General features: G+C 46.2%; 1 protein-coding gene across 1 annotated transcript; it reads left to right on the top strand.

Moving 5' to 3' along the window:
* The first annotated feature begins 9,823 nt into the window (after nucleotides 1-9,823).
* MTNR1B (melatonin receptor 1B) lies at nucleotides 9,824-24,818 on the top strand. The gene is made up of 2 exons (XM_003781338.1): nucleotides 9,824-10,052; nucleotides 23,920-24,818. Exons 1-2 carry the CDS (start codon nucleotides 9,830-9,832, stop codon nucleotides 24,816-24,818), a joined length of 1,122 nt encoding a protein of 373 aa, XP_003781386.1. The 5' UTR covers nucleotides 9,824-9,829.
* Nucleotides 24,819-27,473: the final 2,655 nt, after the last annotated feature.

Genomic DNA, 27,473 nt, shown 5'->3' with positions numbered 1-27,473 from the left:
TTTTTTTTAGCACTCACATGTGAATGAAAACATGCACTATTTGCCTTTCTGTGCCTGGTTCATTTCACTTAAGATACTGACCTCAAATTCCATCCATGGTGCTGCCAATACCAGGTTTTCATTCTCTCTTTATGGCTGAATAGGATTATATTAAGCTAAGAAACTTTTATACAGCAAAGGAAACAACAAAGCAAAGAGATGACCTACAGAGTGAGAGAAAAATATTCACAAACTACACATCTGGCAAGGGATTAGTAACCAAAATATGCAAGGACCTCAAGCAACTCAAGAACAAAAAATTAAACAGTCTGATTTAAAATTAGGCAAAATACCTGAATAGACATTTTTCCAAAGAAGACATTCAAATGGCTAACATGCATATGAAAAAATGTTCAGGCTCGGTGCCTATAGCTCAAACGGCTAAGGCACCAGCCACATACACCTAAGGTGGCGGGTTCGAATCCCCAGCCCGGACCCGCCAAAACAACGACAGCTGCAACCAAAGCATAGCCGGGCATTGTGGCAGGCGCCTGTAGTCCCAGCTACTTGGGAGGCAGAGGCAGGAGACTCGCTTGAGCCCAGGAGTTGGAAGTTGCTGTGAGCTGTAATGCCACGGCACTCGACCCAGGGGGACAGCTTGAGGCTCTGAATCAAAAAAAAAAAAAAAAAAAAAAGTTCAACATCACTAATCATCAGGGAAATGCAAATCAAAGCCACAATGAAGAGCATCTCCCCCAGTTAGAATGGCTATTGTCAAAAAGAAAAAAATATCACATAACAAATGCTAGCAAGGATGCAGAGAAAGGGGAATCCTTGTACGCTGTTGGTGAGGATGTAAGTTAGGGCAACCACTATGGAAAACAGTATGACGTTCCTCAAAAATCTAAAAATAGAACTCCCACATGATGCAGCTACCCCCTCACTGAGTAAATATCCAAAGGAAAGGAGCTCAGTCTGAAGAGATGTCTGAAGAGATGTTTGCCCTCCGTGTTTCCTGCAGCTCTTTTCACACATGCCGGTACATGGAATCAACCTTAGTGTCCATCGGTGGATAAACGGATAAAGAAAGCATGACATGTAACTCTTTAACTTGAGAGTATTAAATTATTGTCCAAGCTCTGTCACTTACCATCTGTTTAATTTGGGGTCTTTGAGTCTCAGTTCCTTCATCTGTAAAATGGGAAAAGAAACCTCTTCCTCAGAAGGCTGTGGAGATTTAATTAGATGGTAGATGTGAGAGAACACTGCCATCTATAAGACCATCTCATTAAATCTCCACAGCCTTCTGAGGAGATTTGTCTTAGTTATAAAAGATAAACTATGCCTGTTACTAACATGGGGCCAGACTGAGGAACCAGGGAACATTTTCAAATAGGTTTCCACATGCTTTCCACATGTTTCCGCAAGCTCTCTGGTAATATTTATGCAGGAGTGTCCAACCTGCAGCCTGTGGGCTGTATGCTGATTTTCTGAGGACTAATTTTGCTTATCTGTAACATCAGATATCATGAAAAGGAGCTTGGACTTTTTTTGCTAATCAGTTTTCATTAGTGTTTGTGTATTTACTGTGTGACTCAAGACACCTCTTCTTCTTCCAATGTGTGGCAGAAAAGAGAAAAGTTTGGACACCCCAGCATGCTTCTGGGAGGGCAGGGGCTGGCAGTAGAGAGACTAGTCAAGAGCTGTTGTAATGGTGGAGGTGAGAGGTGATCAAGGGCGTTGGCTCTGGGGAAGGACTGTGAGAGCACGGGGAGCAGGGGCAGCAGTGGTGGCCCTGTAGGCATAGGTGGGGTGACTGGGATGGTGTTGATGCCATTAACGAAAATGGGCAATCTAGTTATTTTACAATGTATAAGGAACGTCTGTCCCTTTAGGGCTTGGAGTAGTAGGTATATCAATGACCCCTACACATAAGTTCTCTATTCTCACAGGCTTACATTCTGGGGGCGCATCATGGATCTTTGCCTGATGCTAGAATGAGATGTTTACAGCCAATCCAAGGACGAGCTTGAGTTGGTGGAATCCGAAATGCATGCCAGAGCTTTTGTACATGTGTGTGGAGATGTGAGAATTTTCTTTCTCTTTCTCTTTCTCCTTCCCTCTCTCCCTCCCTCCCTTCCTTCCTTCCTTTCTTTCTCTTTCCTTTGTATTTATCTTTTTAAAGTTGTTTTTCTCATGCTACCTTGTCTAAGATATTTTTCTTTCTTACTTTTTATCATGGAAAATTTCAAACACCTCCAGAAGTAGAAATACACGTAAACTGAACCCTCATGCATGCATTACCCAACCTCAGGACTTACCAACTTTCAGCCAATTCCTCGGCACTCCCGCCCATTTCTATCCCGCATGCCCTGCCATGGTTTATTCTGAAGCAAATCTCATACATTTTATTTTATCCACAGGTATTAAATATTTTTATATGTATCTCTAAAAGATCTGGACTTTTCAGATATGTGATGACTGTACCACTGTCACAACTAAAAATTAACAATAATTCATTAATTTTTTTGTTGTTGACTAAACCTAACTACTCTTAGGTTGGTGTTAATAGTCTTCAGAATAAAGAGTTTTTGTGTACGACTACAGCTTTTAGGAAGCCTCTCACCAAAGGAGAGGGTCATCCCAGAAGGATGTATTTGCAAATCTATGTTTTGTTTGTACCTTTTTGTAAGGAGGAGGCAAACAAATGACAGGGAAAGAGACAGGCGACGTGGACAAATGCAGACAATACTGAGTCCCCGGGGAGAAGGAAGCAGCGTGCTGTGACAGAGCTGCGGTGACGGGGTGACTGCTCTGGAGATGATGTCCTCTCTCAGGATGGAGGCAGCTGTGGGCCTGGCTGGGAAGTGGATCATTTCAAAGGGAGGAGGCAGCAAGGATGTGGATGGCTCTGCAGGGAGGCCAGTGGGCTGGAAAGAGCAGAGCAGATCATGTGCCAGCAAAGGAGCCTGGAGATTTGATTCCAAGTGTGAAGAAACCATTGGGGGATTCTGAGCACGGCAGTTAGCGGAATGTATACTTTTATAAAACAGCCCTGGCTGCAGTTTGGAAAATGGGTGAGAAGCATCAAGGCCGGGCAGGAGACTCATCAGAGGGTCTTACAGTTGTCCTATGCCCTAAAAAATGGGCAGCAAAATGGGAGGAAGTGGCTGAAAAGGGGAGTTTTCAGAAGGAAATGAAGAGAATCAGTAGGTTGGCCGTGGGGACGGTAAATTCATTTTCACAGCATTAAGGATGAGGTGCTGGGGAACTGGCTTGAAGTGCGGTATGAGGACGTTTGACAGCGTCCACAGACCTAGCCAGGTCGGCCCTGCACTGCGGGCTGCACTGCGGGCTGCACTCAGGGCCTGGCCGACAGTGGGCTGCCCCTTCTGGAGGGCTGGGTCAGTCGCTTGTCCACACCCACTCCAGAGAGGGGACAGCCCTGCCCTGAGAGAAAAGTCTGCCATGGCTGCCATCTTGATTGGAGAAATAAATCCTCTCTATAAATAATGTTCAATTTGGAGAAAATCAACCCTCTCGCTGAGTCCTCTAGACTTAGAATAAAATGGGCAGGACTTGAAGTGGGAGAAACTGGAGGCAGATCTGGTTCTGGCCTCTTCTTCCCCAAGTCTCTCTGTCCTCAAAGTCTCCCTCAATGTCAAGGAAGCACTCACTGGAGAAGAGCCGAGAGACGAGAGAAGGGATGGAAGGTGACCCAGAGGGTTTTCACTCAACAGAAAACCACCATGCCCAGCCCTGTGTCAGGTGCAAATCAGGCTGGAAAAGGAAGAGAAGGTAAGTGCCGTCCATCCCCAGACTGTTTCGGTCTAATGAGGGCATGAACACCCATTTATTAGAAGCCAGTAGGAGCCAAAGGAGATATAAGACAAAGAAGAAGTAGACCAGCGAGGGAAGGAGACGTAAGCAGGAAACCAGGTTTCTCCAGCCTGGATGTCACCCTTTCATCTTAGCCTCAGAGCCCTCTCCCTGGGAAGCATCAGTTTTCTTGGGAAAGGAGCCAGTTTTAACTACAGTGTTTTCTATAGAAAAAAAAACATGGACAGATGGTGGGACAATACATTATTCTCTCTAATTCTTAAAATTATTTATTTGAAAAGACAAAGGCATAGGAATTAGATCACATTTGATTACTCATTTAACAAATTGTCTCTACTGAAAAAGGTACGATTAGGTATACTGAAAAGTCCGAAACAGATGTTCTAGAATAACAATTGCTGCTCTGTTGATGTCCCGCCACCCCTGGCCTGAATGCCAAAACCCAGCCTTTTCTCTTTGATAAAGAGGACCCGACCTCTGTGGGTGACGGGTTATAAATCAGACTCTGGACGGCAGACTGTAGGCCGTTCATTTCTAACACAGACTTGGCATATCAAAACCCAATAATCGGGAGTTCTCTGCGATTGGTTTTTGATAGAATGGCCCTCAGATATTTAAAGAACATTTCCCCTGCTATCATAGTCATTAACAATTCAGAAGATTTGGGACCAGCCAGCCCAAAGGACACTCTAAGATTTGTCTAGGGACTGAGAAAGGGTCACTTCTCCAAGGCCCTTGGGGTGTTGGGGCCAAGGGCGGTAGTACAGACATTAGACAGGGAAACTTGCCGGGGTTAGTCCTTCCATTCCAACCCAGCAGTAACTGCAGGACACCTGCCCCCCATCCAGCACCAACACTACGAAAATCTACAGAAGCAGCACTCAGTAAGATGGGCCCCCACACGCGCAGATGTGCCCGGGGACGTGGCAGGTGTGACCGGTGAATGAGGGAAGAGGCAGAAGGAGCACAACACGCCCTTGGTCTTCTATTCACTTCTGTTTGAAATACTTAACTTTCCTGTTTACTGTGATGAAACAATATAAGCATGGCAATTGGTGGCATTTTATTCTCTTTTGCTGTCAAGAACACATTGGGGAACAGTGGCGACTGTGATGCCCTGCGGGTGCAGCTCACCTCTAAGTGAGGCAGGACTGCCAGCCCCGTTAGGTTCTGCCAGTAGTCAGGACAGGCAGGCCAGATCTCCAATTTTTTAAGAGATGCGAAATTGTTGACATCTAATTAAAATATTTAATCAACACTTGGTGAGCCATAATTCTGCATGCAAAATTGGTTTCCTTCCTTGAAGAAATGGACCCTGCCCTGAAGAAGTTGCCATATGTCTGGATGGATAAGAGGTCTGTACTACTTGAGTATGAAATGAAAATATCTCTGACAGGTAATGGGCACTTAATACATGTTCAACCTCTCCTTCTATTTCTCATTATTAGACAATATTTTTAAGATAGAAAAACAAACTGCAGCCAGGGTCTGGGGAAGAAGCTTAGTTTGCTGAGGGTGTCTCTGCTGGGGCCCTGGAGAGAGATTAAGCCCCGCCCCTGAGAGAGGAGATGGTGACACAGGCCAGACACCACAAGGCAGCACCCTCCTCTCCCACAGTGGAGTCCACACAAGCACTCAGACTCCGCCACTCTCACCAGGACTTACCTGCTAATAGCGAGCCCTCTGATTCACCTTCCTACGGCTGAGTCCTCTCACCCCTAAGTTTTGAAAACAAGCATTAAGGTTCCAAAATGCACATTCTTCTGTAGAAGTCAAAACCATCCCAAAAGTGATACAGACCTTTCACTTGAATTTTTCTGCTTATGATTTTCGGCTTATTATTTATCTCTACAAGAAAAGTATGTGGTTCTAGTAAACTGCAAACTTTAAAAAAATTTTCCAATAAGCCAAAAACAAAAAAAGATTGAATTATATATTATATGTCAATAAATTTATAAGTTTAAGTATATGTGTGTATACACACACACACACACACACACATACATGTACATATATAATACTAAATAACACATCCCAGGCACATGTGATAATACAGAAACCTTGACCTTGACTTACTAAGGTTTCAGTATATTCCAAGAGATGGAATAGGCCTCTGCTTGAACATTGAGGTGTTACATTAGATTCAAATGTGAAGTAAGGAGGACAGGGACTCTCACCCTATTTCCCCAAAGGAAAAGAAAAGTCAGAAAAGATAGAGATTGTGCAACCAACAGTAAAGAGAACTTGCCTGCTGTGATCCTGCCCAGCTTGGCGTGGCCCCCAGCAAGTGGTTGGGTAACCATTTGCTGCCAAGGGCATTGTGCTGGGACGTGTGAGGCAGACTGCCCAGAAAGGAAGGTGGTGTCGTTTTGTTTTGTTTTTATGCTTTGTTGTAGAATCTCTCTCTATCCACATTATTCTTCACTTAGGGAAGATGAGGGCTGCTTCTCAATGCTAGGCAGTGCTCTGGGGTCTCAGTGATCTATAAACCTATCCTTTTCAAAGCTGACAGAAGGAACACCTAGAGTCTTATTCTGTTTTCTCTCGGGGCTCAATCTGCTAAACATCACTGAGTTTAAACATCATCTTTCCTTCCCTTGAGGTGACAAGGTCCAGAGATTTTAAGATTCCCCACTGTATGAACAAAACAGCACCAGGTTCTATTCAGTTTCTAGCTCTGAGACAACCAGCTGGGGCAGGTTTCTTCCTTCCTTCCCCTTCCCTCTCCTCCCCTCCTCCTCCTCCCCCTCCCCCCCTCTCTCTCTCTCTCTCGACAGTCTATGTCGCCCTCCATAGAGTGCTGTGGTGTCACAGCTCACCTTAAACTCTTGAGCTTAAGCGATTCTCTTGCCTCAGCCTCGCAAGTAGAACTCCCAGTTATTTTTGTGTTGTCATTGTTTAATAGGCCCAGGCAGGGCTCATACCCGCTACCTTTGATGTATGTGGTCGGCACCCTACTCACTGAGCTACAGGCTCCATGTCATGGGGCAGGTTTCTTAATCTCTCTAAATCTCAGGGTTTTGTTTTTTGTTTTTTTTTTTTTAACAGTACACAGTAATAGCTTCCCTTTCTTACAGATATGTGGATTAAACAAACAATCCATATGTCCCCTGTGTCTACTACAGAGTAAACACTCAGTATTAGCTGTGGCTGCTATAACTATTGCTTATGTCATCAGTAAAAAGTCAAGTGTTGTTTCAGCCATGTCACAAGCTGATTACCAAAAGAAAATTTTGCTTATATTCTTTATTTCATACTGAGGGAGTAAAAACCCTCACATGCTTAATTTTCAAAAAAGGATTGCATGAGGCAGCTAGCTTGTCAGTCACCATCCTTGGCAAGTGGCTTCTTCTGATAGTCAGTGTCCTTCTTTTCCAGTTGGACCAATCATTCCTGCCTCTCAAACCGTCTGCTTCCCAGCCTTCCCTATCGAGAAGTGACAAGACATGGTCTGGTTGAAGGTAGTTTGAGAAGGGTATTATTGTCAGGATGTGGGAAGCTAAGCTTTTATGGGAAGATACTGATTTGAATTTGAACTTGGGGGTAACTTCATTTTTGTGAAATGAACATTTTCATTTTTGTGAAAATGAATGTGTAGGCATTCAAAATATAAATTTATTTTGTTAAGAAACCACTTAGGAATCTTGAATCTATTTCCTACACTCCACCTGATCTTAGCCAAAAGGCCGAGAAGTGATTGAATCTATTTCCTTTGCCTCTTTCCCTCTCCTTCTCCAGGCTTTGATTTTCCTCCTTTAAAATTTCATGTTACTGTTGGCAGAAACTATTAGCTTCACCTACTGTGGGTATCATCCTTTTAGTTTACATTAGTGTTTGGGAGGTTTTACGATGCTGGCGTTTACATTCTTGGTGTTGTGTGTTCCATAGGTCTGGACGAATGTACGACGCCATGTACTCACCATCATAACAGCCCAAGTTCACTGCCCTGAAAGTCCTCTGCGGCACCTGCTCAGCTTTCTCTTCCTCCCCTCAAACTCCAGGTGACCACTGATCTTTTTACTGTCTCCATGGTTTTGCCTTTCCCAGAGTTGGAATCAAACAGTATGTAGCCCTTTCAAATTGGCTTTTTTCACTTAGTAATAGAGAGTTAATATTCTTCCATGCCTTTTCATGGCTTGATAGCTCATTTCTTCATAGTGCTGAACAGTATCCCAGTTCTGGATGTGCCACAGTTTGTTTTTCCATTCACCTGCTGAAGGGCATCTTGGTTGTTTCCAAGTTGGGCATTATGAATGAATGTCTGTATGCAGGCTCCTGCATGGACAAAGCCTCAGCTTACCTGGGCAAACACTGAGGACAGTGACTGCTGGATGATATGCTAAGAGTATGTGTAGTTTGGTAAGAAACCAAATTACCTTTCAAAGTGGCTGTACGACTCCCCTGAACTTTTCAGACACATCCTGGCTGGCTATGCAAGGATGCAGCAGTGACTTCCTAGGCAGAGAGTACCCCAGGGCCTGGTGCTCAAGGGTCTTGAGAGACACAATTGTGGATAAAGCCAAGGTGGAAATCACATTCTAGGGCAGTGCAAGGTAAATTCCTGTTTCATGCTCAGTCGCCCAGAATTGATGGTGATTTCTATCCCCATAATTTTTCATGATTTTGAACTTCATATAATTGGAATCATATAGTATGTATGTACTCTTTGGTATTTGGCTTCTTGTGTTCAATATAACATTTCTGCCATTATGCCATGCGTTGTGTACATCAGTAGTTTTATTGCTGAGTAGTATTCCATGGCATGGACATACCACTCACTATTGGTTTATCCATTCTTCTGTTGCTGGAGATTTGGGTTGTTTCCAGATTGGGACTGCTATCAATAAGGCAGCTCTGGACAGCCTTGCACAAATCTTTCTGTGGAGATATACTTTCAGTTTACTTTGGAATCTCTGGTCATAGAACAAGAGTATGTTAAAGTTTATAAGGAATTAACAAACAGTTCTTCAAAGTGGCCGTACCATTTTTGCATTCCCACAAAAGCATCGCATGAGAGTTCCAGTTACTTCACATCCTCCCCAAATTTATGATTATCAGTCATTTTGATTTTAGTGACTCTAGTAGGTGTGAAAAGAGCTTAGGACAGTGCTTAGCATAAAATCAGACTTCTAAAGAGGGTAGTTATTATTATTATTTCTTCAGAGTAAGAGCACAAATGTTTTAAATAAGGGACACCTGAGTTCCTTCTTTCCTGTAATTATGCCTCACTCTTGCTCCTGTCCTAACCGTTCCAACAGCCACATTATAATAACCTCTGGTAATGGCTCATTTAAGTGTTATGTTTAAACAGACGTTCATAAATCTATTGCAGTGTTGCCTTTATACAGGGCACCCAGCAGAGAGACCGCCAACACCTCCCATAGCACGAGACACGCGCGAAGTGAAGGGCGCCAGGTTGGCCTTTCTTAGCAGCTGCTTCGCGTCTAACCCTCCATCCTGGACCTGTCCTCACACCCCAGGAGTTACATCCCCGTGGAGCTGCTCAGTCACTGGGAACCTCAAACCTTGTCTTTCTGACAACCAGTGGGCAGGACCCAGTTATCAGCCCCTTCTCCAGTCCGCAAACCTGGGTGTCCCTCCCTGGGCACGACTTCTCTGGAGGAAGCTGCAGAGGAAATAGGGATTTCAGGCTGTCTGTGGCTCTGCGACAGAAGCCAGACACTGCTCTGCCGCCTGGGTGGGTCAGACACGTGCTGGGCTCCAGGTGGCGGCGCCAGCAGCGGCGTCCTGGCTGTTCCTGAGCGCGCCACTGAGAGACGCTCTCCTTTGGACAGGGACTGCACATCAAGTCTCTCACTCCTGTGTTTTTTCCACTGTCTGGCCGCGCTTAGTAATTATCCCCTCGAGGCCCTTCCCGCCGGCCTCCCCAGTCGCCCGCGCGGGCAGCGCAGGGAAGCGGGCAGCGGGCGGGGGAGCGCAGGGCTCTGCGCTGGCGCCTGTGGCTGTCCCCGCGCGGTGCCCGGCGCGCGGTCGGTCGGGAGCGTTGGTGATGTCGGGGAACGGCTCCTTTGCGAACTGCTGTGAGCCCGGCGGGCGGGCGGCGGGCCCGGGCTGGCCGGGGGAGGGCGGTACGCGGGCCTCCGGGACCCCACGGCCTCCGTGGGTGGCCCCCGCGCTCTCCACCGTGCTCATCGTCACCACTGCCGTGGACGTCGTGGGCAACTTCCTGGTCATCCTCTCCGTGCTCAGGAACCGCAAGCTCCGGAACGCAGGTGAGCGCCACACCAGGTGCTGGGGTCCGCCCTTCCCTGCCCTCTGATTTTGGCCTCGACCCCGCAATCCTATGCCTTTCTCCTCCGAGGTGCCTGGCGCCCCTCACCCTTCACTCTAACTTAGTCCCTAAGTTTGGTCCTGCACTGGGAAGTTAGCTTCAGTTCTGCCTCCACGAGGACAAGTGGCTGCCCAGGACGACTTGGCACAGAGGGAATTGGGCATTTTTTTTTTTTTTTTTTGGCAGAGTCTCACTTTGTCACCCTGAGTAGAGAGCTGTAGCATCACAGCTCACAGCAACCTCCAACTCCTGGGCTCAAGCAATTCTCTTGCCTCAGCCTTCCAAGTAGCTGGGACTACAGGTGCCTGCCACAACACCCGGCTATTTTTGTTGTTATAGTTGTCATTGTGGTTTAGCTGGCCTGGGCCGGGTTCGAACCCTCCTGCCTCAGTGTATGTGGCCGGGGCCCTACCCACTGAGCTGCGGCGCCACCAAAGCAAAGTTTTTCTGGCTCCCTTTCTGCAGGGGCCAGCACACCCCACGGCGCGATTTGTCCCATTCCACGTGGTTCCCATATTTGGCTGCAGAAATCTCACAACCTTAGGCGCCTCCCTCCCCAGCCAAACACTGTGGGTACCTAGAAAGTACTTCGTGTGGGCTCTGTGCCCAAAAGGTGCCTCCTGGTCTTCTGAAGACTCGGTCCCAGCAGAGGGAGTGTAAATGCAGACATCACAGCCCCCACTGAGCTGAACTAAATTGCTTTGAGGTATCCTAGGCTTTTGAAAAGACCGGATTTGTGAGATCAACTTTGAAACCTGAAACAAAAATTTGGGTAAATCCTGTCGCAATTCTGAACATTATTTTTACCCTCTCCATCTATGCTCCTTCCAATACTCCCAGACTCAGGTCGACAAGGGAACAAAACCAGAGGGAGGGAGCATCTGAACTCTGAGGCTGACAGGTCCCGGGTGTGCTGACCCTTCTGGAGTGAGGAGGAGCAAGGTGACCTGTTTGTTAATACTTTCCAAAGATGGAGCTTGGCAGGGGGAGGGGGGAAACCTCAAATGCTAGAGTGAATTAAAATGGAGAGATAGCTGCAGAAAAGCAATTGCACAGCTTAAAAATGCTTTCTTTTCTAAGAAGCCAGGCCATTCAGAAAGGCCATGTGTAATAAATGGTTATGTATATTTTGTGTGGCCCTTGTGACTCCAGGATTTTCATCTTAAAAAACAAACAAAAACTTCACACTGAGGTTCCAGCCATCAGAGGGGACCCGTAGCATGATTAAGAAGGAGTAGACTTTCTAACTCGGTCATTTCAGAGTGTTATCTAGAATACATTTTTGAAGACATCATTGTGTTCCTTGAAGAAAAGTTTATAAGGCAAGGGCAGTTTATGATTAGAGAGCTGTATATAAGATTTTTGCTCACGGCCTTTGTAGCAGCCATGAACATTCATCTCCTGCACAGGGAGGTGGGCGGGAGGCAGCTCCTGGCTCTGGCTGTGGGAGGGATGGGCCTTCCAGGTTCTGACGTGGCCCCTTCTCTCCCTGACTTACTGGGTGTGCGGAGAGGGTCTAGCAGACTGTGGCTTCCTGCTCCATGACTTGGGTTGCCTACCGTGAGAAGGGGGTTGAGGGCCGTGGATGCTGTTGCCTTTTGCCTGAGGTAGAGAAGCGCCCTGTCCCCTCGGCCATCCCCTGAGGCCAGGAGGGGAATGAGCATTTTAAATTGCTGGCACATCCTCTGTTCTATCTATCTTTTCTCCCTCCTGACAGAAAAATATTTGTAACTCTATCTAAGTGACATCACATTGGCAGCTGCCACAGCCTTGCAATTTACCTGGTTTTTATGTGACCATTTGCTTTATTGGCAATAGTCACGAAAAATCCTAACATTAACTTAAACTAAATGACCTCGGCAGGGTAAGATTTCTAAAGGTGCTTAAAAACTTTGAATTGTGAGTAACCACTCCATTCACGGGAAAGTTTGGACTTACTTTAAAAACATGTGTCTTAGACCTTTTGGTACTTAAGTCTTGCTCCCCAATCCATCAGTATTAAGGAATTAGGCATCTGACAGTGAGCATACATATATATCCAGCATCTAAGATATATAGCCCATACTGAGGTCCCAGCGTGTTTCTCAGGGGACGCTGGCAGACTTTGTTTGACTGTCACAAACCCAGTTCCTCTGTAAGGCAGACCCTTGCTATTCCTCACGGGAATAGCACTGCTATTCCTGATTGCAGTGTGAGTGGTCTGATTCATTGTCCCTGTTTTCAGGACTGTCCTGTCTCCAGCCTCTGCAGTCTGCTGCATGTGGTGGGTTGACTCTTTCAGAGCTGGTGCTAGAGAGAGGCTGAGGGAGGGCAGGGGGCAAGTTCAAGTTGCTGATCCAACCTAGAAAGAAAGGCTGGATGTTTTTCACTTTCCTTGATTCAGTGCCCAGCCTTCATCACTGCCTCTCTCTGTCCCTTCCCAGCCAACTTAACACAGCAGTTCACATCCGTGACTCTGCCTCGTGGGTTCCCACCCCTCCTCAGCCCCCTGGGGCCTGGACTCTTTGGCAGTGCCCCCTGTGCTGCGGGTGACGCTGAGGGCTGCCCCATTCTTAGGCTCTTTCATTCTTCTGCTTTCCTGATGCAAGTGTCTGGATATCGTTCCTCTGATCATCTCCCAGATACCCGAGCCCTGGGAGTTACCTCTGCTTTCCTCCCGACCCGCTTCCTCAGGTCCTGTGATTGCCTTACAGTATTCCTCATTCCCTTTCCTGCCCTCTCTGCCCATACTGCACCCCAGTGTGTGTCCCCATCCTGTCTCAAGCCTCTCTGTCATGTCCAGAGAGCTCTCCCTGCCCCCTCATTGCTACCACTGTCAAGAGTCACCTCCATCTTGAGTGACTGTATCCCATTTCCAGAGCAGTGCCTGCCTCTGGGCGCAGCACCCACACCGCTCACAGCCTCATCCACCTGGTGCCAAAGTGAGCTGCTACCACTTCCAGCCCAGCCAGGCTGCCTGATGCACTCTCAGCCTCTTCTAACAGTCAGTCTCTGTTCCTCCTCCGCCCCCTTCCCTGGCGCCCCCGCAGGGTCACCAGTGTTTACACTGATCCCTGAGGATGTGGCATAGAGTCTCCCTCCTCACCATCCACAGCACCTCGTGGCCTGCCAACCACAGAACCCTCACTGTGGGTGGCTACTTGTCTCTCCCTGCTGGCCTGTGGGCCTGTCTAGAGCACAGACTACTATTCTACTCTGTCCACAGAACCAGGCACACAGTAGGAACTGAATACACCTCTGTTGAAACAAATAGAAAATGGATGAGACTCTAGGAAACAGTGGGACAGAAAGAATTAATTTTGCTCCCTGAGATGGGGTGGACCTCAGCTGTAATGCACAGCACTGCTTATGGAATCAATGCAGTTTTTGTGAAACCAAATGGTTTGGAGCACTAACAGTCCAAAGTGCACCTTAGTTTTGTCCTCCAGAGCTGATGACTGGCCCCTTCTGCAAGAAGTCACGTGTGTGCTCTGATGGCTCCAGTGTGGCGGAGCAGGTTCCAGCAGTGCTGTGTTTGTGTGCCAGTGACTCCTCTTGAAGAGTCTCCTCTCTTTCTGGTCTGGCACAAGGTTACCACCTTTAAGCTCCCTATAAGCTCCCATCCAGGTATCCCCCATCCAAGAGAGCGGAGTATTGTGCTGTGCCGAGTTGAGGGGGCGATGAGAAGCTTAGCGAGGTATACATTGGCATTTCCGTGGTGTTCTGATGACTTGTAAGGCAGAAAGACAGGAAATATTTGATATTGGGGTTGCCCAGAAAAGCATGGAACTGCCAAATGCATAGTTCTCCATCCAGGACTCACGTTGTCCGTAGCACCAAAGCTGCCATCCCTCCAGGCCCCTGGCAGTGCCCGGGGTCTGTACCATCTCTTATCTGGAACCAGGAGCTGCCTGGGAGGTTCCTGACGGGAATGTGCTGCCTGTGGGGGTGTTTTGCACCCCTTTTCCTCCCTTTTCTCTTCCCACCTGTTGATGGAGGCAGTGACTGATGCATGGATAAGCAGGAGTGGCCCTGGACGAAGGTTCTTGGAAGGTCTGGAGAGAAACATTTAATAGGCCCTGGTCCTTGCCCTCCAGGTGTTACAAGGAGAGGGCTCTACCTCCCACTGACCACTGGTATTGGGGGTCTCTTGACCTGTTGTGTGTGTGGGGTTTGGATTGCTTGTTATCAACCCAAAAGCAAACTGGATGACCCTCGACTCTGTCCCTAATGTTTCCTGAGCTTTCCAGCTTCACATTTCAGCTGTGAATACCTTAGCATCTCACTGAGCAAGAATGGACACTTTTTAAATCCCATAATTATGTCTATAGCTGAATAATCAGGAAAGCTCATAATCCTATTTAATTCCTCCCGTGTAAGTCTCAATAGCCCCGGGATGTAAAGACCTTCATGTTTGGTTGTCTTTATTTCCAGAAAGCTGGATTCTGTGTTTGGATGTGCTATACAGCAGCACTCAGAGAACACTGAATTCAGCTGTTAGGTCTTACCATTTAAAATACTTATTGCTGGGGAAGTGAAATTTAGGAAGTAAAACCCCAGAGTTTAGAGCATCTAGAAGCAATGCCTTATCTTCTTGATTCTCTGCATCTCCCCCTACTTCTCCCATCTTATCTCACAGGGATGCTAGTCTAACAGTGGGAGCCTCTGTCTTTGCTTTCTGTGCAACCGCTAACATTACTGAGTGCTCACTGCACCTGTGTGCCAGACGCAAGTCTCTCTCACTTAAGAGAGAAAAAGAAGAAGACCTCCACAATCCCCTATCGAACAGACCATGTATCCCTTACGAAGTTCCACTCCATCTGCCTCCTTCTCTGGAAGGCAGAGCTGATTGAAGGAGCGCCTGCAGGACCGAGCCTCATCCTCCAACACTCCACAGAATCTGTCCTCACTAATGTTGCTGACCTAACTGCCAAGTCCAGGGGACACCTTTCTATCCTCTCTCACTTTTGTGAATGACAGAAATTCTATCTACCCTGTCCTTAAACCTGATGTTTCTTTTTTTCTGTTTTCTCCCTTCTCGTCTTGTTCTTTCTCCATCTTTCTACGTTATAGTTGTGAGCAACTCACAGAATCTGGGTGTCTGTTTCTTTGCCTATAAAATGGAAATCCTAATATCAACCTTAAAGGAGTCCTGTGAAAAACAATCTGGTTGATTTATGTAAATGCATATTATCAACTTTAAGGTGCTATATTGGCTGGGGGCCTGTGGCTCCAGCGGTTAAGGCGCCAGCCACATACACCTAAGGTGGCAGGTTCGAATCCCCAGCCTGGGCCCGCCAAACAACAATGATGGCTGCAACCAAAAAATGGCCAGGCATTGTGGCGGGCGCCTGTAGTCCCAGCTACTTGGGAGGCTGAGGCAGGAGACTCGCTTGAGCCCAGGAGTTGGAGGTTGCTGTGAGCGTGATGCCATGGCACTCTACCCAGGGGGATAGCTTGAGGCTCCGTCTCAAAAAAAAAGGTGCTATATCAATTGTTGTTTTGTTTTTATTAAGTGTAACTAAAATAATAAAATGCTACCTGTAAGCTGCCAAGTGGTCTCTTTTGATGGTTATAGATAAAGGTTTCATAACAGCATGTCAGTTTTTTTTTAATGGATAGTTCTTAGGCTCTTAAATGTATATTCTTCTTTCAAGTGGTTAAAACACTCCCTATTATATTTTTGTGTACAGTTTTCTTAGCAATTCTTTTCTTTTTAATTAAAGCAAAGTAATGTTTTAACTTAGCCTACGTACAAGAACCCATGCATAAATATGTGACTTTGAAGAAAACAATCTCTGACTTTAAGGAGTTGGGAATCAAATTACCGTGTTTCCCCCAAAATAAGACACTGTCTTATATTTATTTTTTCTCAAGAAGACACACTAGGGGATGTCTTATTTTTATTAAGTATATTACAACAATCTACATTCATTCAAATACAGTTAAGTCATCTTCTTCTGAAATCTGACAGAGGGAGCTGACCTTGTTGGTGGGACTGCGGCTAGTGATGTGTGAAACTCCTTTCCCCTAGCCGTTCGCATGTGCACAATAGGATGCGTGCAACCGAGATTACCACATGCGCACCCGTGCAAATGCCAACGGCTGGGAGGTATTGTGGCAGATGAAAGGTATTCCCGTCTTCCTTACCGCTCAGCTGGGAAATGCAGGGACCCATCACTAGGTCTTATTATCAGGGTAGGACATATATTTAATAAACACATAGAAATCCTGCTAGGGCTTATTTTGGGGGTAGGTCTTATTTTCAGAGAAACATGGTAGGAGCTTACATTAAGTGCATTATTTTAGTATTTTTAAGGAAATAAAGTTTTCAATACATCATCTGTTCAATTATTTCTAATGCCAGCCATCCAGAATGTAGCTATTAAGAATATCTCCCATTCATTTCACAATTGCTATTATTTCTTCCAGCCTTTCCTGTACATGATCCCATTTGAATAGGAGCAGTCCTGTTGCAAGGGTCTGGGTCCTTTGGTTGATTCCATAACTGGCCTGCCTGTGGCCCCATCCCTGCCACTGTCCCCAGCCCCAGGATGACTAAGGAATTCTACTCTTTTCCCACCTTGCTCTGGCCTGTTCACAGTTCTCACCACATGAACAGCTGCTGTGTTTCTCTCTGTGTTTCCCCTACAGCACTGTGGGCATTTCAATGGCAGGGGCTGCATCCTTCATCCATCACAGGGCCCTACCCCAGCATAGTAGGTCCTGGGTAAATACATTACTCACACTTAAACAGATAGGAGGGTGGAAAGAGACCTGGGGCACAGGAAGTTTAACCTTGTTAGAAATGACAGCCTACTCGTTGACTTGTCCAACATAACCTCAGCACATCTTGTTTTCACTTGTTTCCTTGTCTCTTCCATGACTCCGTGAGCTTCGAGCTTTGGGAGGGCAGGCTGCATCCTTCCTAAGTCCCTGGCGTCCTCAGAGAGTACCAAGTATGTACTCAGAATAATTGTTGAGGAAACGACTCAGTGACCGGACACAGTTTAAATCCAAACGAATTTTTCTCCTGAGCATGGAGGACGAGCACAAAGAGCTTTACCTTCCAGTATTCTCCTATCTGAGCTGGCTCAGCACTGGCTGGCTTTTTCTTGGCTCTCTAGATCCTCAGTAAGCGAGAGCTTTTCCAGAAAGAAGGAGAGAGGAGAGGGAGGGTGGGGATTTGGATGGTAGTGTGGGAAAGGGATGTGCTTTGGGTATGAATCCAGGAAGGGGATACCATACTAATGAACAAAGCCCTGTTGTTGAGGCCTCTCCCCCCACACACCCTGTCACTGGCGGCGGATGGAAACGAGCCACACCAGGCCTTGGACTGCAAACACCATTAGAAGTCTGCTCAGGGCGCGAGCACGCTGTGCGCATGCGGGTTGGTTTCTCGCCTTTCTGCGGAGGGAACCGACAGAGGACTGCTCCCTTTGACTATCACGTAGCTGCTTCTAGATACAAGACGAAACAAGGATTTTATTCACCTAATTTGGAATTGTGCCAAGAAATCTGGCGACAGTAGGATGTCCAGGCAGATGAATCTACCGCAGGAACTGTTTGATTTCAGTCTTTTAGGAACAGCCAGAGTAATAGGGGAGAGTAATTCAATCGCTCTCCATACGGAGTTGAATGTGCCCTCTCACTGTTTACAAGCTGTTTGCCGGCCTCCAGGGCATCATTAGGGCATGAGCCACACCAGCACAGCAGAGCTTGACTCGGCTTTCCCGGGGAACAGCTGGCCGAACTGGCACCGGCTCCCGGTAGCTCTTGACTTTCTCTGCTCTGCTTGTGAGCCAAGAGCTTGTGTACCGCTTACCCAGCAGTCCAGGGGGCCTGTGGAGACCCCTCTTCTTGTGTTGGGAAGAAGTGGGTGTGGGGGGGTAGCAGGAGGCAGGGGCCCCCAAAGAAGGAGAGGCGACCACTGAAGGAATAGTCACTAGAAAGAAGTTCTGGAACTCACCCAAATTTATGTGGCAAAAAAAGCGGCAGAACCGATATTATCCCAGATTGCTCTAACCTCCAGCACTACCTCCAAACTTCAAAAAGACTTAAAATTCTAAGAACAGACCAGGACTCCTGAATGAGCTGAACTGAAGAAATTTGGGAGAGGAAATCCCTTGTGCTCTTGGGTCCAAGTGAGATCTAAGTAGGGGTGTCAAAGACAAGTCCAGCCATGGACAAGCCAACAGGCTGAGAATTACATAGACAGACGAGAGATAAGGCCCCCCTGCCACGCACGCCGTCCCAGACAGGTTCTTAGATGTGCACTTTTTGCCTTGCTGTCCCAACAAGAAGCAAAATGGGGTGGGGGGGGAAGGGGTTTAACCCACAGTAAATCCTAAAAACAGTGGAGTAGGAGGGAGTCTGGCGGATCAGCCTGGGGCAGGATTCTCCTTGATCCTCCAACCTCCGCTGGAGGGCAGGTCCTGAGCCAGCAACTGACTTGGTCAACGCCCAGCTGAGCAGCTCTGAGCCTCCTTGTGCCCCAATGCCCCCTAGAATCCAGGCCATAGTGTAACCTCTCCAATGGCTGTGCCTTTGGGACCCTTTCCATCTTCCTCACCTTGGATCCCCAAGGCAATCATGCCAGCCTCTGTGGCATTGGGACAGATAGAGATACACGGTCGCAGTGGTGTCCTCTGTGTCTGTGCTGGTGTCCATGCTGACTTGGGAGCTCCTCCTGCAGACCCACTACCTGCCCGCTGTGTTTGTTCAGTTGCCCCTAAGCTGGCAGCTTGTACTTCACCATGGCAAGAGGGCAGAAGATAGGAAAGACCATGCCTGGTGCATACCGTGTTGCTGGGGGCTCCTGTTGAGGGAATCTGGTATCTTTTGAGCACATAACATATGCTCAAAAAGTACAGTGCTTGATAAACGGATCAAATGGCCTTAAGGATGGACGTGCTGGTGCTCTGTGCTTCCTGTTGCACAAACATTTAGGTCAGTGGTCCAGCCTTTTTGGCATCAGAGGCCTGTTTCATGGAAGACGATTTTTTCACACTTTGGAGGGGGCGGATCGGGATGATTTAAGCATACAATATTTATTGTGCACCTTGTTTTGATTATTATTCCATTGTAATATATAATGAAATAATTATTTAGTTCACTATAATGCAGAATCAATGGGAGTCCTGAACTTGTTCTCCTACAACTAGATAGTCCAAGCTGATGGGAGACAGTGACATCCAAAGGGTGTTGCTTATGTCCTGAGCTCCACCTCAGATTAGCAGGTATTAGATTTTCATAAGGAGCATGCAACCTGGATCCCTCACATACACAGTAATAGTAGGGTTCATATATGTATGGGAATCTAATGTCACTGCTGATGGGCCAGGAGGCAGAGCTTGGGCAGTGATGTGAGTGATGCGGGATGGCTGTAGATACAGATGGCCTGCCCCTCACCTCCTGTTGTGTGCTGGGTTTATAACAAGCCAGGGACCAGTACCGATCTATGGCTGGGGGGTGGGGACCACAGTTTCAGGCTCTTGATGCTTTGAGTCAAGCACTGATTTTAGAATGCAAACACTTGAGGAACAGACACATTTCTTTGGAGCCTTTTGGAGCCCTTGTTTCTTTCCTACGACTCTGACTCAGTACACCTGAAGCATACTAATGGTGGCTGTGTGGTGTCCTGAGGCTCTCTGGCTGGTGCAGCTTGGTGATACTGGAGAAGACTCCATTCAGGGGCGAGAGGCAGTCCAGGAAGCCGGTGAATGTGCAAGCAGAGGGAGGAGGCTATGAGCTGCGGAGGGCCGGCAGCCTGTCTCCACGCCACAGAGCTGGGACTCTGTACCTCTCCTGGCCACAGGATGGGGAGAGGAGGCCCCGACAAGGCAGGAAGGGGAGTACTAGAAACACATGGTTCCCACTCTCAGCAGCTTTCCTCTAGTCCAGCTTCACCATGCATTGACATTTAGAAAATTACTTTAAAGACACTTAGGAAGTAGCCTGATAACCAGTGGGGAGCAGATGCAAAAGGAGACTGTCAGAGAGATGTGTGGAGGGGGAAAGGGTGGTCATGGGAGTGGACCCACCTTCCTGATTCCTCTGAAATCCATGTTGGAGCTTAAAGGATGCAAAGTCTGTGCTTCTGTGCCTATTATGGAAACAGTTTTCATTTGTGGGCATCCGTCATGGTCCTAAGCACCCCGCATCATTATTTAATTCTCACAGCTGTGCTTACCCCAGCTTACAAACAAGAAAAATGAGACTCTAGCAGCCTAAGTAACTTGCCCCACTTATACAGCTAGTGAGTAGCAGAGATGCAACTTGAGTCCTCAAGTTTGTGTCTCTAAAACTCAATTTCCATTCACAATAATAAATGTAACTCAGGGAAGGATAGGATTTTTTTGTATTTGTGCAAATTCCTGGTGCACATGAATTTTCGTTACATGTACTCCACAGTGGTGAAGTCAGGTGCTGAGTTACCCATCCCTGAATACAGCCCATTTCTGTTCAGCATAGTCGTGCTACTCTGCTATCAAACAGATGTTATTCTTTCCATCTTCCTGTATGTTTGTACCCTTTAAGCCTCTTTTCTTCATTCTCCCTCCTCCCCCCACTCACTTTCCCAGTCTGTTCTCTGTCTTTCCACACTTGACCTCCACAATGTTCAAAATTTTTAGCTCCCACATATAAATGAGAAATATGCAATATGTTCCTTCCTGTGTCTGGCTTATTTCTCTTAAAATAATCACCCCAGTTATATCTATGTTGCTACAAATGACAGGATTTCATACACCACATTTTTTATCCATTCATCTGCTGATAAACACTTAAGTTGATCCCTTATCTTTGCTATTATGAACGTGCTGCAGTAAACATGGGAGTGGAGATATCGCGTTGATATACTGTTTTGTTTTGCTTCCTTTTGGGTAAATACTCAATAGTGAGACTGCGATTTTGAATGGTAATTCCATGTTTAGCTTTGGCAGAAGGCTCCCTCTTGCTTTCCCTAGTGGCTGGACTCATTTGCGTTCCCACCGGCACTGTGTAGTTCCCTCTTCTCTACATCCTCGTCATCATCTTTTTGTCTTTTCATTAATAGCCATTCTGACTGGGGTAAAATAATATCTCAAGGTAGTTTTGATTTGCATTTCTTTGATTATTAGTGATGTTCAGCATTTTTTCATATATTGGCCCTTTTGTATGTCATCTTTTGAGAAATACCTATTCATGTCCTCAGCCCACTTTTTAATAGGATTATTGGTTGTTGTTGTTGTTGTTTTTTCCTGTTGAGTTGAGTTTCTTGTACATTGGGGTTATGAGCCCTGCGTAGGATGAATAATTTGCAATTATTTTCTCCCATTCAACAAGCTGTCTCTTCACGCTGTTGGTTATTTCTTGTGCTGTGCAGAAGCTTTTAAGTTTAATGAAGTCCTACTCCTCTATATTTGTTTGTGTTGTCTATACTTTTGAGGTCTTAGTCATAAATTCCTTGCTTAGAACAACATCCAGGAGAGTTTTTGCTAGGTTTTCATCTAGCATTTTTATACTTTTGAGGCTTATATTTAAGTATTTGATCCATTTTGAGTTGATTTTTGTGTATGGTGAGAGAGAGGGATTCAGTTGCATTCTGCACGTGGCTGTCCAACTTTGCCAGTACCATTTATTGTTGAGTGTTTTTATCATGAAAGAATGTGCTTTCCTCAGTGTATGTTTTGTCTGCTTTGTTGAAGATCAGTTGAGTGTATGTGGTTTTATTACTTGATACTCTACTCTGTTCCTTTGATCTATTTGTCTATTTATATGCCAGTATCATGCTGTTTTGGTTACTATCACCTTGTAATATATTTCAAACTTAGGTAACATGATGCTTCCAGCTTTGTTCTTTTTGCTCAGGATTGCTTTAGCCATTTCGGTTATTTTGTTGTTGTTGTATATGAATTTTAGGTGTTTTGTTAGGGATTTCATTGGATTTGTAGATTTATTTGGGCATTATGGCCATTTTAATAATAATGATTTTTCCAGTCCATGAACATGGAATGTTTTTCCTTACCTTTTTTTTTTTTTTTTTTGGTGCCATCTTTTTTTGTGTGTTTGCCATCTTCAGTTGTTTTTTCAACAATGTTTTATAGTTTTCCTTGTAGGAATCTTTTATCTTTTTGATTTTTCTTTTTCATAGCTATTGAAAATGAGATTCTTGATTTTTTTCTCAGCTAGATCATTATTGATGTATAGAAATACAGCCACATAGGTGAATTTATTTATTTTGTATCCTGCCATGTAGGTGAATTTATTTATTAAATCTAGGAGGGTTTTTGTAGATTCTTTAAGTTTTTGCAAGTATAAAATCATATCATCAGTGAAGTGGGAGCACACCATCAGTTTGGATTTTTATTTCTTTTTCACTCCTGACTGCCCCGGCTAAGATCTCCCATACTCTGTTGAGTAAGACTGGTAAAAGCAAGCATCCTAGTCTTGTTCCAGCTCTTAGAGTAAATGCTTTGAGATCCCCCATTTAATGTGATGTTAGCTGTGCTTTTGTATATATGGCTTTTTTTATTTTGAGATATCTCCCTTCTATGCCTCGTTTGTTGAGTGTTTTTATCATGAAAGGGTGTGGAATTTTATCAAATGCTTTTTCTGAATCTATTGAGATGATCATATGGTTTTTAGCCTTCATTCTGTTGAAGTCATGGATTATGCTTATTCATGTCTGTATACATGGAACTGTCTTTTCATCCTACTTGATTGGAGTGTATTATCTTTTTTAAGTGATGTTAGATTTAATTTGCTAGTATTTTGTTAAGGATTTTTGCATTTATGTGCATCAGGGATATTGGCATATAGTTTTCCTGTTTGTGTGTGTCCTTGCCTGGTTTTGATATCGGAATGATGCTGGCTTCATAGAATAAGTTAGAGAGAATTCCCTTCTCTTCAATTTTTTTTTGAACAGTTTCAGGAAGTTTGATATTAGTTCTTCTTTGCACGTTTGGTAGAATTCAGCTGTGAATCCATCTGCTTCTGGGCTTTCCTTTGTTGGGAGACATTTTATTACCTAGTTCAATCTTGCTACTTGTTATTTTTCTGCTCAGGTTTTCTATTTCTTCATGATCCAGTCCTGGTAACTTTTATGTTTCCAGGAATTTATCCATTTCCTCTATATTTTCCAATTTTTCAGTGTATAGTTGTTTATAATTGTCTCTGATGATCTTTTATATTTTCTTTAGTAATTGTAAGGTATCAATTATATTTCTATGGTATCAATTGTAATGTCCTTTCTTAGTCCAGCTAGCAGTTTGTCAATTCTGTTTATCTTTTCAAAGAACCAGCTTTTCATTTTGCTCATCCTTTATATTGATTGTTTGTAGTCTGTATTTTACTTAGTTCTGCTTTGGTCTTTTTTATTTCTTTTCTTCTGCTAATTTGAGGTTTGGATTGTTCTTGCTTTTCTAGTTCCTTGAAGTGCGTTTTTAGATTGTTAATTTGTAATCTTTCTTCCTTTTCTACGTACTCCTTTATTGCTATAAACCTCCCTCCTTGCACTGCTTTGGCCATGTACCATAGGGATATACTCACTGGTATATTGTCTCTCCATTTTTGTTTGTTTCAAGAAATGTTGCGATTTCTATCTTAATTTATTCATTCTTAATGGTCTTTCAGAAACATGCTTAATTTTCATGCATTTGTATAGTTGTCAGAGCTCCTTTTTGTATTGATTTCTGTTTTTATACCATGTGGTCTGAGAAGATGTGATTTCGATTTTTTAAAAGTGTGCTGGCCCTTGTTTTATGGCCTGACATATGATCAGATAAGATGTTGACAGAACAGAAATCCCACTACCTCGTACTTACTCTTGCTCCTATTCACTGCCTCAGGTAATTTGTTCCTGGTGAGTCTGGCATTGGCTGACCTGGTGGTGGCCTTGTACCCCTACCCGCTGATCCTTGTGGCCATCTTCTACAATGGCTGGGCCCTGGGGGAGGTTCACTGCAAGGCCAGTGCCTTTGTGATGGGCCTGAGTGTCATCGGCTCCGTCTTCAACATCACTGCCATTGCCATCAACCGCTATTGCTACATCTGCCACAGTGTGGCCTACCACCGGCTCTACCGGCCCTGGCACACGCCCCTGCACATCTGCCTGGTCTGGCTCCTCACTGTGGTGGCCTTGCTACCCAACTTCTTCCTGGGGTCCCTGGAGTACGACCCTCGCATCTACTCCTGCACCTTCATCCAGACAGCCAGTGCCTGGTACACGGTGGCCGTGGTGGCTGTCCACTTCGTCCTCCCCATCAGCATCGTGTCCTTCTGCTACCTACGCATCTGGGTGCTGGTGCTCCAGGCCCGCAGGAAGGCCAAGTCAGAGAGCAAGCTATGCCCGAGGCCCAGCGATCTGCGGAACTTTCTCACCATGTTTGTAGTGTTTGTGATCTTTGCCATCTGCTGGGCCCCCCTTAACTGCATTGGCCTTGCTGTAGCCATCAACCCAGAAGAAATGGCTCCCCAGGTCCCTGACGGGCTATTTGTCACTAGCTACTCACTGGCTTATTTCAACAGCTGCCTCAATGCCATTGTCTATGGGCTTCTGAATAAGAACTTCCGCAGGGAATACAAGAGGATCCTCTGGGGCCTCTGGAACCCAAGGCACTGCTCTCAGGATGCTTCCAAGGACAGTGATGCCAAGGGCCCACAGACCCCAGCCCCACCTGCTGCTAATGGCCAGCACCCCCCACCTGCTGTTAATGCCCAGCACCCTGTCCAGGAGGATGCTCCCTAGCCTGGATCTGAAGCATACCAGCTATGCCACAAACTCATGAAATGGTGGAGTGAATCTGCCATGAGGGTGACCTCAGGCAGCCTGTTGGGCCATGCCGTCCCATGGGCATCCACAGCCCATAGCTTCATGCAAGGACAAGCCACCCATCAGCGCCCTGGGTTCAGGCTGCCCCAGCGATGCCCACAGTCACTGGATTTGGCAGACATCCTCTCAGGAGTGTGTTGGGGGTTTGGTGCACACACAACCAAGGAAGAAACAGAATGAGAAAGGCCTGGGGCGGAAGAGGCCAACTTCTTTCCATGCCTGCCTGCAGTTTCCCACTTTGGCCTCTTGGCTGCTTTATCCCCTTCCCAAAGGGGTGGCAGGAATGGATTTTCCAGTCAGCAAGGACCAAAGAATAAAGTCTGCAGGACTAGAAGGTGGGTGACTCTGCAGGGGCCGGGGGTGGAGCAGTGCCTTTCAGAGGGCAGGCGTTCCATGCTCTCCCCGCTGACCTACCCTGCACACACATACACACACATCATATCACAGTCACACCACACTACACACACAGCAAACCACACATGCCCACATGCACACACACCATACTACAGACATGCCACACACCCACACCACACATGAAACCACACAGTACAACACACACTCACATGCACGCCGTGACACACACACCAAACCACACAATGCATCCATACACACCAAGCCATGACTGTATGCACACCTCACACAATACACAAGACAGCATATCCACACCTCACTGCACACATACCACCTACACTGTACACACAGAGTACACACACACCACATACACACATTGCACCCCTCAGGCATCTGCAGCAGTCAGCCAGGCTTCCTTTCCTGGTTCCATCATGTTTAGATTGTGTGACTTGGGGCAAGTCCCCTCACCTGCTTATTGCTCAGCTTAGTCATCTTACAATGGCCAGAGCCACCTCCCAGGGTGGTTGTGAGGCACTGAGATAATCCACCTGCAGCACTGAGGACACGGCCTGACACGGGAATCACTAGCTTTTGTTATAACTCTAACTACATTAAATAAAAATGTCCTTGAAAGAGAAAAGAAGCCATATACCAAGACAGAAAGGGAAGGGGAGGAACTGGAGTTTGGAGTCAATGGAAAGGGGGAGGCACAGCTCTACTCCAATTCCTTTCTGTGGTTATGCATTTGTGGATTTTGTAGAAATCTCAAGTTTTCACTTAGCACCCACAAATTTAGCTTTCTCCATCATGCCCTTTGTGGGCCAGATCCGGTTTGTTGCCTGCCCTGTGGGGAGGCCATGGTCTGGCAATGACTTACATCAGCTAACATCCACTGGGTGTGCTCATAGCACCAGATGTGTGGTGAGGGCTTCCTGTGCATCATCTCATTTCATCCTCACAAACTCTTAGAAATAGATATTATCTGTTTTCATAGTAAAAAAGTGAGATTCAAAGAAGGAAAATGATGTCTGGAGTTCATAGAGCTCTCAAGTCTATCTGACAGCAGCACCCCACTTTTGTGCTCCTTGTCCCCCTTTGGAATGTGTGACAGGAACAAACTGCAGGCAGGTAAGTTCCCCAAGTACATAAGTCCCTTCAGGGGACTGAGAAAAATTATCTCAGTGGACTGGTGACTTCCCTGAATGAAGGGCCTGGGATTTACTGACCTCTTAGCATTATAGTGGAAACTCCCTCCTCCCGTAATGTGAGGAATCTGGGCTGGCTGGTGTTGCAGATCTTCTGGGCTCCACCAACAAGGTTTTGAAGGTAGAAATGTGGGGCAAGTCCTGGGAATCTGATTCTGACAGTGGACGCCCTTGACCCAACTGATAGGAATGTAAGTATCATAGCCCTGGTCATTGAGTGTTAGGGCCCACTTGCCAAGGAGTCCTCACAGTTCACACCTCAGTCTAGGATGGGGAGGCGTCCCAGTTCACATCTCAGTCCAGAGAAGTGCAACCACTTTTCCTGGCTCTGGGCAGAGCATAAGGCTGACCTAGTCAGCCACCGTAGCTCTCTGTCCTTACTTCCTCCCCCTACCCCCCACACCAACTTAGGGATTTGCTTTTTATTCCCCACTTGGAGGAGGAGGAAGAGGCATCAATTTCATGGCAACAGAATGTCCCCAGCTCCTCCCCATATCCCTATCTTTCAGCACTGAATTGAATGAAGGGCACGTGCTCAGTAAACACATACTGGGGGAACAAACGCTCTCTTAGTTACCTGGCTTGCCAGCGCTCAGCACTGACAGTCCACTAACCAGCACCTTTTCTGTGTTTGTAGGTTTTCAATGATGAACCAAGAGCCCAGAGAATGAAAAAGAATGGAAAACTCAGGACGCAGGGTGATGTATACACTCAGATAGAATTGTCTCAGATAGAATGCTGAGGTGCTGGCTTTAAATAAAGATGATATTGCTAAAATAGTGTGGAAACTATATCTGTCGTCTACCTCCCTGACTCTGGACAATCTGGTCAGAGGTGTCACCTGGCTATCTTCCTCCCCATGTTTCTGGAACTTCCTGTGAACCCCTCAGTTTCAAGTTCTCTACGAAACCCTCACCCATCAAGGGAACTCAAATCTGGGTCCAGATTTCTGACTGGGTTGACACGTAGGGTGAACCCATTGGCCACACTGGGTCAGGCCAGAAGCCAACACTGC

The sequence above is a fragment of the Otolemur garnettii genome, unplaced genomic scaffold (genome assembly GCF_000181295.1).
Source record: "Otolemur garnettii isolate 467f Iridium unplaced genomic scaffold, OtoGar3 scaffold00001, whole genome shotgun sequence".
In the NCBI taxonomy this organism is placed as follows: domain Eukaryota; kingdom Metazoa; phylum Chordata; class Mammalia; order Primates; family Galagidae; genus Otolemur; species Otolemur garnettii.
The sequence above is the reverse complement of the archived record's forward strand: the minus strand, read 5'-3'. Positions and strand labels throughout refer to the sequence as shown.

Coding starts and splice junctions, on each gene's coding strand:
- MTNR1B (XM_003781338.1), top strand. CDS start 9,830: ATGTCGGGGAACGGCTCCTTTGCGAACTGCTGTGAGCCCGGCGGGCGG. Junction 10,053..23,919: donor CCGCAAGCTCCGGAACGCAG/GTGAGCGCCACA, acceptor TCACTGCCTCAG/GTAATTTGTTCCTGGTGAGT.